The sequence below is a fragment of the Lemur catta genome, chromosome 3 (genome assembly GCF_020740605.2).
Source record: "Lemur catta isolate mLemCat1 chromosome 3, mLemCat1.pri, whole genome shotgun sequence".
Lineage (NCBI taxonomy): Eukaryota > Metazoa > Chordata > Mammalia > Primates > Lemuridae > Lemur > Lemur catta.
The window spans coordinates 111,997,386-112,011,626 of record NC_059130.1 but is presented as its reverse complement, the minus strand read 5'-3'; the positions used below and the strand labels follow the sequence as shown (position 1 = coordinate 112,011,626).

General features: G+C 51.1%; 1 protein-coding gene across 2 annotated transcripts in view; it reads right to left on the bottom strand.

Moving 5' to 3' along the window:
• The window catches only part of ECE1 (endothelin converting enzyme 1), a 102,745-nt gene that overhangs the window by 41,818 nt on the left and 46,686 nt on the right, over positions 1-14,241 (bottom strand). For both annotated transcript variants that reach the window (XM_045548491.1, XM_045548490.1), the window contains 2 exons: positions 5,545-5,686; positions 468-680 (listed from right to left, as the gene is read on the bottom strand). In XM_045548491.1, coding sequence (XP_045404447.1) covers positions 468-680; positions 5,545-5,686 — 355 coding nt within the window. The remainder of the gene's footprint in view (positions 1-467; positions 681-5,544; positions 5,687-14,241) is intronic.

The window sequence follows — 14,241 nt, the reverse complement described above, 5'->3', positions numbered from 1 at the left end:
GATAAGTTGTTGTAACTTTCATTGGGTCACAACCTTAAAATCACATCTAGTGTGTTCAGCTTCCGCCCCTTTTGCTCACAACTTTCAGAACTCACAGTCAATACTAGTCAAAAACTAAGCCAAGCTTGAACCCACAAGAGTAAGGACCACAGCTATCAGCTCTTGTGCACCTACTGTGTGCCACATACACCACACTAATGCTTTACACGCGTGCTCTTTAGTTCTCAAAACTCTGCAGTTTGGTTCATACTAGTCCCATTTTACAGATGAAGAAACTGAGGCTTAGAGATAAGTGACTTACTCAGGATTACACAATGAGCGAAGGGGCAGACATTCTAACCCAGCTCCACCTCCTCCAAAGTCCAGGTCTTCCCTGCTGCCAAGCTCCTCCTTTAACTGGGCTGGGATGGTCCAGCTGACAGCTCCACGCTTGGGCCTACTCATTGCCCTCCCCAGCCGGTGCTTACCCAGGAGGTGCTTAATGATGGCTTGGTTGTGTTCCCAGAGGTTGCTGAAGGTGCCCCAGCGTGAGTGGCCGTCAGGCACAGGGTTGGCCTTGATCCAGCCGCCACAGGCATAGCTGAAGAAGTCCTGGCAGGGGTCCACTGTGGGGTCCATGGAGCTCAGGATGGAGCTGGTCACTGAGACGCAGGCCTCGCTCAGGCACACCGAGGGGGTTCCTGGCGGGATCAAGGACAGAAAGACGGTGAAGTGCAGGCAGTGCAGGTGGCCTGGGGCCCAGGGCTAACATGTCCCACCCCAGGCCCGACCAAGCAGATTTGGGACTGGACTGTCATTAGGCCCTTCTAGAGAAATGATTTCAGTAGATTTACAACCTCCAGGTTTATAAATAAGGCTTCTGTTTAGCTGTCTAATATCCTTTCTAAGGCTTAAAAAGTACCGAGAACCAAGGTGTTTCTCTTAATCAACCTTTCCTTCTGCAAATATTCACTGCCTTTTTGTTATTCCTTGATGCTCAACAAATTTATTCACTCATTCAAGGATTCATTTATTCAGCAAAATAATTACTGAGTATCTTTCGGGTTCTTCGCTGAGCACAGCCTGTGTGTGTCTGGGGCGGGGCGTAGGGCATATAAAGGCACAGTCCTTTCCTTCAAGAGCTAATGACTCAGTTGGGGATACATACATAACGTAAGAAAGCTCACAAGACAACAGTAGGAAAAATACCTGTCATTCATTCTGCAAACATAGACTAAACATTCACTATGTGCTAAACGGGCGACAGTACGGTGCCAGGACTCAGGAAGGAGGAATGGGCGGGGGAACTGCGAACGACTCTTCATCCGGAGTACCAGGCAGGAGAGTTGGTTCCCTCACTGAATCCTCCAAAAACCAAAAACTCAACAACCCCAAGAGACTGGTTTGCCAGAGGCAGGAGAAGGGGGTCAGACCCCGCCTCAAGGCTGCTGGGTGACTCTAGCAGGGAACCGAACCGTGGGCAGCCTCCCCGGTGGCTCAGCCCAAGGCGGCAAAACGAGGCTGGCGGAGGAGCACAGGCTGAGCCCAATCTTCTGTTGACATAAGGTGTGCTGGTGACAATCAGGAATGTTTGCTGAACATGGCTGCACACACGTTCATGATCTCATTTAATACTCACTTACAGGCAATATGTGCACATGTGATGTCACTGTTTAAAGATGAGGAGCGCGAGAGGAACAGGCCTGCACGGTAGCTGGGGGGTGGGGGGTGGGGTGACAGCTGAGCCAGGCCCGTCCTGGTCCAGCACCACCGAGGCTGCGCTTCCTGCCTTCCCTCCCCGCCTCTTTGCCGGGGGCTCACAGGGAGGCAGCTTTGGAGGCAGATGGACCTGGGTTTAAATCCCAGCTTTCTGCTCTTGCCTGTGGGGGTTTGTGCAAGTGACTTCATCCAAACCTTGGTTTCTCTATCTAGAAATTAGGAAGAACAGGAGGACCAATTTCACAGAGCAGGTGACACGCTCTCACAACTGGGCGCGGGGGCTCAGCTTCCCTGATGCTCCAGGCCGGTCTTTAGAGAGCAGGAAAGGACCCTCGGGCCAGCAGGGGGTCTCCACCTCGGTCACAACCAACAAGGCCAGCAGGGCCGGGTGGTCCTGAGAGGTTCACTTGTGGGCTGATTAACATCTGATGACAGAGTCCTTCAGGCTGAAGAAGGGCTCAGAGGAGCCTCACAACAGCAGGACAATTAGGGTGACTGTGTTGAGATAATTATACAACAATTAAAAATTAAGGAGTCATTATGCATGAAAATAAAGGAAATGATGGATGTGATGGTGCTGTTTTAAATATCTCTAAATCAGATCATCTTAATCAGAGCTGTGCACCCCACTCCCCAACTCAGGGGCTGTTCCAGAGTCTTTATGGGGGGGGTGAGGAAGGGAATTTTTGTATAGGTTTAAAAAAGCCTGTTCACTATTATGATATAACTGCATACTCGGGAAAGGAAAAGAATACCTATTGTTTTTATACACCAAACCACAGGAAGTAAGACTTAACAAAATGTTGGCTTGTAGAAACACTCAGAAGACAGACTGTGGGAGAGTGATGTGAAGGGAGTGAGACACATCAGAATGTGTGTGTGTGTGTCTGTGGGTGTGTGTGAGAGAGAAAGAGAGAGAGAGACAGAGAGAGAGAGAGAGATGAACTAAGGTTTTTGTAGTTATCATAAGGGGACTTCGGTTTCAAAACAAAATAAGAAACCAGTGCCCGGAGGTCAGTCTTAGAGGTTTGAGTTCCTCACTAATTATTTAACTATTTAATAGTTTGTAGAAACTTTACCAAATGTTCCTGGCCCATAGGTGTTTAGTGCATTTTTATTAATTAATTAATTCATTAGTGGTTTCCAGGCCCTGCTCATCTAAGTTTCCGGCTCCTTAGGGAAATCTCCCCGACCCTCTTCCCTCTCTGGGCCCCTCGGTGGCCTGGGTGCCTGCTGTCCCAGCACAGGTTGTGCCGTGTCCTGCTGTCTCCCTCTCTGCCTCCCCCGCTAGGATGTGAACTTGAAGGCAGGGCCAGTATCTTTCGCGTTTTTATCTGTCCTTTGCCTAGCATTGTACTTGGCAACAAGCAGCTGTTCAATACCCATTTTTTGAATGAATGAATGATTGAAGGGATGAATGAAATAGCTTTGCCCAGCACTTGGTCATCACCTGCAGAGGCAGCAAATGTCTCTTCCCTTTAGGACATGCATGATCAGATGGGAAGGCAGGAACAGGTCCCAGATCTAATTCACAGACACTCTCTGGACAGTGCCTGCCCTCAACACCGTGTGAAACACTTCAAAATATTTCCTGGGAAAATTTATTATTTGTTTTGCTGCTGCTGTTTGCAAAGTACCTGTGTATTTCTGGAAAAGAAGGTAGACAAAAATACCAGTGTCCAGATACCTGGAGGTGGGTCTTTCAGAATCATCAGAAGATTTGCTCTGATTGGCCTGATGTTCGCTCAGATGTGGCCAGCACCTGCTGCTGAGCAGTGAGGTTACCGTCAATATCTGGGGTGGCCACTGCTTTCCCAGGTGGCTCAGGGGTCACCTGCTCCTCAACTAGCTCCATCCCAGGGAAAGGACAATGTTCCTCCCTGGGTCCTGGTGGGGGGAAACCCTTCTGAGACCCTGAGAGGCTGGGCCAGAGGCAGAAGCAGGATTCCTCCCTGTGGGCCCCACGTGGCAATAACAGCAGAAATGTTGAGGGTCCCATCATTGGGAGCTGTCCCTTGGGTGTTCCTTTTTAGTTTCTGGTGAACAAACATCCTGGGAACTTCTAGGGACAGTCTCAGGGCACCACTGGCTGCTGGAGTCTGGTCTGCTCCCCCTGCCCTGGGCCAAGAGCTGGGCAGCCGGGGCTGGTCAGGGTCCACGCTGACCGGCAGGCTATTCTGAACTGGAGCTGATTTGGGATGAGGGAAGATGGCAGTGACAGGATGAGGCCAATCAGCTTGTGCCCCACTGGTAGAGTGGGCACACGCACAACATACAAACACATACCTGCACCATCACACACTTAACATGCACTCAGTAGAGAAAACCTGTTTCCCGTTGGACCCTCCTTCTTACTCCTTTGTTCATCCACTTATTCATTTATTCATTTTGCTATCTGTGCACTATGGCATGGACGTACTCTGCTAAGCACATCTGGTTAAGGGTCTGGAAACTAGTAATTAATTAATCAAATGGGTATTAAGTACTGCTGGGCCAGGCACATTTGGTAAAACACCTACAAACCAATTATTTCTTAAGCACCTCCTATGTTTCTGGAATGAATGAATGCCCACATGATGAAGTTCCTGCTTTCTCTTTAGGCCCCCGTGTCCCCTCCCCACGCAGTGCAGCATGGCCACCCTCACAGGCCAGCAACTTCACAGCAGAGAAGGCTCAACACAACCTGGAGTGGATGTTCCCAGATCCCATGACAGTTCACCATCTCTCTGATGCCTAAGTGACCAAGTCGGTGGGTGGGAGCCTGAGCAAAGGCCCCAGAGGCTGCTCAACCAGGTGGATCACCTGCCATCAGAAAGCCAGATACTGGGGCACAGGGGAGTGACAGGCGCTGGGACTGGCTGGACTCCCCTTCCCTGTTTCTAACCTGGACCCGCCCTTTCCCGTTCAGTACTTGCTCCGGAACCCAGCCGACGCTGCACGTGGCACTCGGCACTTGGCTAGACCCAGAGAACAGCCTCAGACCTGACAGCAGGGTCAGAGGGGCCCAATCACATTGCCACACAAGGGGGGACAGAGAAACGCACTTACACAGGTACACAAAGGGTACCGGGACCACAGAAGGGCAGCTTTTCCAGGGACACTGATACATTCTGGAGTGTACCGTGACTGCAAAGGGAGGCAGAGCCTGGGCTTGGAGCGCGGCAGCCTGTGGGAGAATCCCAGCTCCCCCACCCAACCCCCTGCTCGATAGCCCCCTAGCCACACAAACAGTCTCAGTTTCCTAATATGGAAAAGGGAACAAAAGTAACCGCCCTTCCTAGGGCTGCGTGCGGAGGACATGAGATCACATCTGTAAAGGAGACGTGTGGTATTGGTCCATGGCAAGTATTCAGTTGACAGAGGCCACTGTTGCTAGTCTATTGGAACTAGGGATGGCAGATGGTGTCAGCCTGCGTGTCTAACCAGCCCATGTCCTGGCAACAACAGTGCCCAGAGATAAAGCTGAAGAAGTCCTCTGAGGCACCAGGTATGTGACATACATAATCTCTAACCCTCACAGCCACCTCTAGATCGGGCACTACTTTTCCCATTTCAAGTTGAGAAGACGCAGGCGCTGGGCGAGTAAGTGACTTGTCCAAGGCCCAGCTGGAAAGTTGCTGGGCCAGGATGTGGACTCCAGTCCTCTGACTCCAAGACCTTCATACCATGTCCAGCACTCGCTTCCCATGCCTTGGTCTGTCTCAGCACCCTGAGCCCTCAAGGCCTAGCTCCCTCCCCGTCTTGGAGGTCTGTCCCGACTTGGACAGGGAAGCCCGCCCTTGCCCAACTGCACAAAGCCCAGGGCAGGAGTGAGTCAAACCCACCACATGATACAGAGGCACCTACTTGTCCGGTACTGGATGCCCAGCGCTGCCAAGCAGGCCACCAGTGCTGCCGCCAGAAGTGCCACCAGCACGACCAGCCGCTTCTCCACTTGGGTCCGCGAGGCCCAGCACCTCTGGCTGCTCCGGGGGCTGTGAAAGTTCACCTGCAGGGAAGGAGGCAGGAGGGGCGGGGAAGACGTGAGCCCAGGGCTCCCCCGCCCCAGGAGGAAGGGGCTCCGCTGCAGGCCCAGGCCCTGGGGTGGCATCAGGGCTGCGCTCCTGTCTCAGGGGTGGTCCGGTTCCCACAGAATCAGCTCTACTCCAGGAAAGAACCACCACCCTGCTTAGCAGCTCGGACTTGCTCCCAAACATCAGAGAGTCAAGCAGCTTAACCCAGACAAATTTGTGTTTTTTGTGTCACTCGATATGGGAGGAAGGAAAAAACTACAGCTTTTCCCTGTTTCTCCAGTAAGGAGTTCAAAAAAGAACAGGATGTTTGGATTCGCAGGCATCCAGCAAGCACGTGGCCGGGCTCTCCTCAGAGCCCCCACGTCAACATGGCCCGGACACGGGTGACACAACCACGGCAACACTTCCCAGAAGCACGGACATCCTTATCTCGTTAAACCCTCACAATCCCACGAGAGGTGCCCTATCAGTTCTTTTTACAAATGAGGAAACTGAGGCCAGAGGAGACCCTGGCCTTTCGTCCACCCTGAATGGGTGGGGCTGGGACTGGAACGCTGCCGATGTGAGAGCCCACCAGTGGGTCAGAGTTGGGTTTTGGGAGATGTCGGGGGAGACACGAGGAGAAATACCTCCATTCAGGCAGGTCCTCTAAGGGAGGAAAAATGTCCCCAGCCTAGCAGTCTCGCTAACAGGAAGGGAGGCACAATAAGAGGAAGTGGAGGGTGTGGCAGGGCCCTCCCGGCTCGAGGAGGGACACACCAGCCAACAGCACTCAGAGCCCTCTGTCCAGACCCCTCACACCCAAGGCCAGCTTGGGGTCCCCCCTGTTCCAAGAGGTGCTTCCTGCAAAAGCCAGGGCCACAGGACAGGAAGGGTCTCCTGAGGGTGGGGCTCGGCTCTGTGACATTGCTGCTGCGTACAGTTGAGCACCAACTCAGAGCCAGGTATGAGAAACACAGCCCAGCAGGGAGGTGGATAAAGAAACTGACTGGGGTGGGTAGGGGTTCAGTCAAGGAAGGCTTGCTGGAGGCGGTGACATCTGGCCTGGGTCTTGAAGTATAAGTAGGAGCCAGCCAGATGACTGGGGAAGGGAAGAGGTGAGGTGGGCAAGGCCTAGATCCTCAGGAACACTGTCAGCAAGGTTAAAGAACTTGGACTTCCTCCTGAGGGCTGGAGTGACATGATTAGATCCACCCTTTGGGAAGGACGAGCTAGAGGGAGCAGGCTGGGCAGGGGCTGGGCTTGGAAGCGGAGACTCCGAAAGGGGCCCACACAGTTTGCCAGGGTGAGGGGGAGCCGCTGGGGGAGATGAGGAGACCCAGGCTCTGACCTGCAAGGGCCCCACCAACAGCTGAGGGGTGGCTGCCTCCAGAGCCAGCTCAGAGCCTGAAGCGAGTCCCACACACTGGCACTTGGGGAGCCAAAGTGGGTCACCTTAGGGAAGGGCCCCAGAGGCTGCGTGGCCGTCGCTAGGCATTTTCTGGGCAGAAAATGACTTGGGAATTGCTGCACTAGAGAAAGGGGAACATGAGAATTTTTTGTGGAAGAAAAATTGGGTTCTAAAACTGAGAAAAGGAGCCAGGCGTGGTGGCATACACCTGTAGTCCCAGCTACCTGGGAAGCCAAGGCAGGAGGATCACTTGAGGCCAAGAGTTCAAGCCCATCGTGGGCAACACAGTAAGACCCTGTCTCTAATAAATAAATAAGTAAATAAATAAAATGAATGAATAAATAAATAATTTAAAATAAGATAAGGAACTTGAGGCTCGGTGACACTTCCGTGATGGTCTAGGAGGGCCAGACACTGAAGCAGCTGGGTCAGGCAGAGGGACAGATGCCACCTGTTGAAACCCCTGAAGGACCTCTTTTAGAACTGTGAGAAACAAAGATTTCTGACCATGATACTCTCATTAGTCAAAACTTCTGGCCATGAGGGCCTAGGGCAGGGACAGACAGCTTGGGACAATGCTACCATGTACACACAACACTCGAAAGTCCATAAAGTGTTTTTCAGAGATGTCAGTATCTCACGTACTTTACCTTGGGCACTGGTTGGTATTTAGGGGAGCCCCAAGGACTTGAAGCAGGCACTGCCCCTCCTGGGGACACTGATACACATGCTCCCTCTGCCCTGCTGTCCTTCTGCCACTGGACTTGTCTCACCCTTCCTTCTCCTCCTGTAGGCCTCTCGTGTCCCCCATCATGGCTCAGCTCACAGGGCACAAAGACCTAGGTTTAAGAGGTACCCCTCTGCCTGGTGCCAGCTCTAGGAAGCCAAAGGACACAGCAACCAGGCTTGGAAAACAAGAAAACCTCACCTTATCCAGACAGAGAAATGTCATGGTGTGGGGAACACAGAGACAGCAAGGAGCAAGGGTATTTAAGGAGTGGAAAGGATGAAAGGAAGAAACAGTAGGAAGGGAGAAGATGAAAGGAACCGGGGCGGAGGAGGGGAAAGGGTAAAAAAGGTAATGATGGCAACTAATAAATATTTGGGTGCTTACCATGTGCCTGGCACCGTGTTAATTCTATTTTGCTGCTAGATGGTGCAATGCCATCTTCACAACAGCCTTAAGAGTAGATACTGGCATTAGCTCCAGAAGGAACACAGGAGGTGGCGTGGGGGGTGGCGGGGAGAGAACAGCAAGACAACCCATCTCTCCAGAGCTGGCAGCCGCGGCCCAGTTGGGCTCTGCTACCCTCCAGGAGGAGCCACAAGTCAAGCTGACCCTCATGCAAAGTGCTAAACCTAAACAGATGGTGTTCATGGTAAAATTAAACTAGAATTAAGCCAGAATTGAAGTAAAATCCCATACGTCCAGGCAAGAATGGCAAAAAGAATTAGGAAATATGATTTTTAACCTCTGTCACTGTCTTTGCTGGCAGTTGTACCGCCAGACTAAGTGTCTCTTGGTTTATGGACAAGCCTTGTCTCTGCGGGCAGAATGAATCCAGAGAGAAGTCACCTGGGAGCACTGGGCTGGGATCAAGATGCCTCTCTAGGAGAGGCTGGCCAATTCCTAGGCACAAGGGCTGGGGCACCGATCTGCTTCCTGTGGCTGTCTGGTGTTGGCCAAGCCCCTTGTTTCTGCACCCCCAGCATACCTGCCCTGCTCCTTCTCTGGGGAGCAGAGGGGATCCCATGAGATGGGGTCATAGCAAGGGAAAATGTGAGTGGTTTCTCACTTTCCTTTTGGAAACAAGGGCATGTCAATCATGGGGGACTGGGCTGCAGCGACTTGGAGGGATCCTAGGATCCGTGGCGAGCAGCCCAATCCACCTCAGGACGGGCAATTGCAAAGTGGCCAAGGAGCAGCTGAGAAGCAGAGCTGACCCTGGAAGACGGACTGAGAATCACCTAGTGGGCTGCTTTCCTACCTGTATTCGTGTGAGGCAGCGAGGAGGAGAGAGAAAGGGGTGCCTTCAAAAAAGAGAGGTGGCAAGCGAGACTGAGAAGCAGAGAGGGAGAGAGAGAAAGTTGAGCTGTCCCACCCAGGAGTTCCCAGGGTTTCCACAGCCGAGGGAACAAAGCCCTAATTGGGGATAAATATTCAGTTACAGAAGTGAGTGTTTGGCTCACCTAGGCTTACAGCAAGAACAAGTTCTGCAGGTGAGGACGGGGCACCACCGCCCCCGGGCCCAGGAGAGCAGCCAGCAGCAGAAGGGGTGGGGAGCCAGCGGGAGGGAAGGCAGAGGCTCCCGGGCGACCCAGGCAGCATGGAGCAGCAAACAGGGAGTCATTGGCCCAGGGCTTGGCAGGGATCCCACCCCCTGCAGCCCAGAAGCCCGGCCACCCACGAGGGCAGGCCGGAGGGCCAGGCTGGCAGGAGTCAGCCTTTCAGAGCAGGCAGACCATGACAGCTCTGCCCAGCGAGGTGCCCTGCCTCCGTGAGGGTGTCAGTTTGGGGAAGTTTCTGCCAGTAAAGTTTCCATAAGGAGGACTTCCGGCTGAGGGCACTGGGGTCAGCCCAGAGCAACACTCTTACATCCTCTTGTCCTCCCATCTCTGGCTGAGCCCTGCCTGTCCCCCTGCCCCACACCTGACTTTCCTCAAGTGACTGGTAACAGATTAAAGTATTACCTGTGGCAGGGGATGGGATTCTTCACGTCTTAACAGGAATAAAAAAGTCTGATATTTAGAAGAAGTGCTTTCTAGCTCTCTTTGCTTCCCAGAAGGAACACCCAGCTCCCCACAGTATGGGAGAAAGATGGTAAACCTCAGAAGCCAAAGGTCAGCTGAGATCCCACTGTATGTCGCTGGGCAGCCTCTGGGCCTCGGTCTCCCATCTCTAAAATGAGGAAGCTGGGTAAGGTCCCAGGTGTGACCATCCCAGACGCCAGAACCTTAAGGCCAAGAGTATAATGCTCCAACAGGTGGATAGAGGTTATATGATACCTCCAGGTCAGGAGAATTTTAATTAATTTATTTATTTTTAGAGACAGAGTCTCGCTCTGTTGCCCAGGCTGGAGTGCCATGGTATGTTCATAGCTCATTGGAGCCTAGAACTCGTGGGCTCAAGCAATCTTCTGCCTCAGCCTCTCGAGTAGCTGGGACTACAGGTGGCCAGCTATAGCAGAGCTCAGGCTTTAGAGGGAAAGCTAGTATATTTAGGACACCAGCATGCCCCTGGCTAATTGAAGAAATTTTTTTTTTTTTTTAGAGATAGGGTCTTGCTATGCTGCCCAGACTGGTCTTGAACTCCCAGTTTCAAGTGATCCTCCCACCTTGGCTTCCCAAAGTGCTGGGATTATAGCTGCCAGCCACTGCACCTTGCCAAAAGTCTTTTTAAAGCATTGAGTGGGCTTGTCCCCAAAATCACCCTCAAAAGACAGCCCTGTGCATGGTGGAAAAAAATAAGAAGACCACGACTAAGAATTTAAATATCTCAGCTGTCTTTTTTCTTAAAATAAAATAAATTTTTAGAAGTAGCTGGATGAGTTTCAAAGGTTTTGGTAGACAGTTGAGGCCATCTGCTCCCCAGTTCAGGCTGCAGGTGTGACTTTGGCTATTTCCCTTCACGCAACTGAAATAATGGGTGCGGGGAGCTCAGACTTTGGAGGGAAAGCTATTTTTTTTTTCTTTTTGAGACAGAGGATTGCTCTGTTGCCCGGGCTAGAGTGCTATGGCATCAGCCTAGCTCACAGCAATCTCAAACTCCTGGGCTCAAGCAATCCTCCTGCCTCAGCCTCCTGAGTAGCTGGGACTACAGGCCTGCACCATTATGCCTGGCTAATTTTTTCTATTTTTAGTTGTCTGGCTAATTTCTTTCTATTTTTAGTAGAGACAGAGTCTCAATCTGGCTGAGGCTGGTCTCAAACTCCCGACCTCAAGCGATCCTCCTGCCTCGGCCTCCCAGAGTGCTAGGATTACAGGCATGAGCCACCGTGCCTGGCTGGGAAAGCTATTAGATTTAGAGCATCACTGAGCTATCACCTATGGTGAGTTTCTATAACAATCCTGATAATAACCAATCCATTTTCTGAGCACTATTAAAACTGTTTTCACCTATATTATCTCATTTGAACCACTGTGACACCTCTGAGAGGTGGGTTAATAACATTAACCCCATATTACAAAAACAAAACAAAACAAAACAAAACAAAACAAAAAAACCAACAACCGCCACTAAAATGTGGAAGTGAGTTGCTTTCAGGTTTCACAGCCCAGGAGAGACAGAGCTGGGGCTCCAACTTAGGGCTATCTGGCTTTCAATTCTGCACTTGGTCCAGAGAGACTCATTTTAGCGGATTGCAAGTAATCTGTGCCTAAAATATGAGCTAAAGGAAAAGAAAAACCCTTTCAGGTAAGGTACACATAAGTTCAACATTTTGTCAGCACATCCAGTAATAAATGTCACAGGTCTGGCTAAAAAATGTGAGTTTTCACTTATTAGTTATTGATGTTGATAACTTTGGACTTCCTAGAACTAATGGGCTCCAAAATCTTGAGGAATCCAATAGCTTATTTTTATAGCTGCCCATCAAGAGAGGGAGTTGGGTGCAGGGTCCATCTTTAAAAGTCGAAATTGAGGGAACACCTGTGTTTCTAGCAACCAGCCCATAAGAAATAATCTGAAAAGCTAAAAGATGGTTACCCACAGTGTGACAGAAATTGGGTCTAATTGCCCAACTATATAGTCTCACTCTGTAGCCCCGGGTAGAGTGCAGTGGTGGCATCATAGCTCACTGCAACTTCCAACTCCTGGCCTCAAGTGATCCTCCCACCTCGGCCTTCCAGAATGCTAGGATCACAGGCATGAGCCACCACACATGGCCAAATGTATTTTTATATATTGGTATCATAAGGTGTTATGATTTTTAATGGCAGCAAATTTCAGTTTTTAACAACATAGAAGATGCTTATGAAGTGGCATTGAATGCAAAAAGCAGAATATAACATTGTGTATTCAGATGAGCTCAACTGATGTTTAAAAACATATACATACATACAAGTGTGAAAAACTAGAAGCTGTTATCTCCGGCAGTGGGATTACTTTTTCCTTAATCGTTTTTTATATTTGACTATTTTTTTCTACAAATGAGCATATAAAGCTTTTATATTGAAAAAAACTCAATAATTGAAAACATCAAATTTATAGAAAAGTCTGCCTCATAAATTGAGGTGGGTGAGTTCTTGACTCTTAGCAAAACAAGCATTAGGCAGCTCACATTTGCTTTGGGGGAGTTGTGGAGGCTCCAAGCCAGCCCCGCTGGGCACCCACAGAAATATCCCACATCTTTGGGCAAACTTTTTGTCTTTTCCTGTATGGAAAATGTACCTAGTTGGGCAGCTTGGTGTAGGCACACTGAGAGTGAACCCCAACCCACACAACAGTAAGGTAACCACAGGAATGTCCCTAACCTGTCTCTGCATCTCTCTTTCATCATCTGTAACGTGGCCACGCCAGCCCTTACCTCATAGGTCATAAAACCAATCATCCTAGCAGGCCCTGTGATATACACGACATCCACTTTCTCTGACCTCTATTCTACAGATGCGGGAATTATGACTGACAGAGACAAAGCTGCTCCTCCAAGGTCATGAGTGGAGTCAGAATTCAAACCCGGGTCCCTGGCTTCAGAGATGGGGCTTCCCCTGCTCTGCCAGGGGCCCTTACCCGGATGAACCTATCATCTGATCCGAAAAAGGCTATACCTGAGTGGGCTGCTGTGGTAACAACACCACGGCATATTATTTCGTTATGAATTCTGAACTGCTTTTGTGCTGATATATTTAGAACCTTCTGTGGAAGGCGAGACTGAAAAAGATTGCTGATTAGATTCTGTTTTGATTTGTAAAGGGAAAAGTGCCTGCCCCAGAAATCTAATTTCCTGCTGGCTTTAGCTCTTAAGCAGGGTCCGCGGGAAAGAGGTTCCAGACAGACTGGGTTTGATGTGTCACTCCCAGATTTCTAGCTCTGTGACCCAAGGCCAATTGTTTCTCCTTTCAGAGCCTCAGTTTCCTCATCTGTAATTAGGGAAAACAATCTCTACAGTTAGGGGTGGTCTCGAATGTTCAGTGGGATGATATAGGTCAGGGTGTCATTTCCCAGTGGGTACAGCACTCGGCATCATGAACTCAGATCTCCCTGGGCCTATTTGACTTTCCTGTGGGAGAAAATCCATGCTGTTTCCCTTTACCTGTATTATTTCCTGTGGGAGAAAATCCATGCTGTTTCCCTTTACCGGTATTACCACTCCTGCATCTAAGGGCGTGCCTGGGTAGAGGTGGGCCTGGCAGCCTGAGCTTCCACACACCCCAAGCTTGCCCTGGGGATGAGCTGTGATCTGGTGCCAGTTCGCCAGGCAGCCACAAGACTCCCCAGTACCTCCCTTGGTCTGCCTGGCAGAAGTTCTCCTGGACTGAGGTGTCCGATCCTCTCTCTACGCTGGTTTCTCGGGAGCCAGATCACAGGGCCACCTTGGGCAGTCCCCAACATTTTCAACTCCTTTCCACCTGCCTCCCTGGGTCCAAATCCCACCAGGGCGGAGGTCCTGGCCAGAAATGTCCCAGTGCAGTGCCCCAGGGAGAGGACAGCAGAAAGCAGCCTCCACCTCTGCTCTGCCACAAGACACTGGGAGTGGGCACATGAAATTCCCCTAGGGGCAGGCTGGGGGAAGGGGGTGGGAACTGGGCTTCCTGAGTAGGCAGAAAAGGGGCAGAGACAGGGGAGAAAAGGACTGCCCCCCCACCCCGGAAAATTCAGGTACCAGGGGGAAAGAGGAAGAGAGGGTAACGCCTTCCGGAGAGGGTGACGGACTGGGACTGAGAGGCAGGTTCCAGGGATGCCGGCTTTTCCATGCTAAAACTGAAACGGTTTTTAGACTCCACTAGGAATGGGCTGTGAGAGCCTGGGCGAGACCTGGGCATTCACAGACTGGCTCTTCTGTGTGAAGAGGGAACTGGACCAGTTCAGGTCTTGGGAACTTCAACTCTGCCACCTGGGCTTAGCCCCAGAAGCAGGTGGCCGGGAGGATCCGGGGATGGGCAGGGTGCTCGGGCGAGCCCAGAGCCTCAGGGCCACTCCAG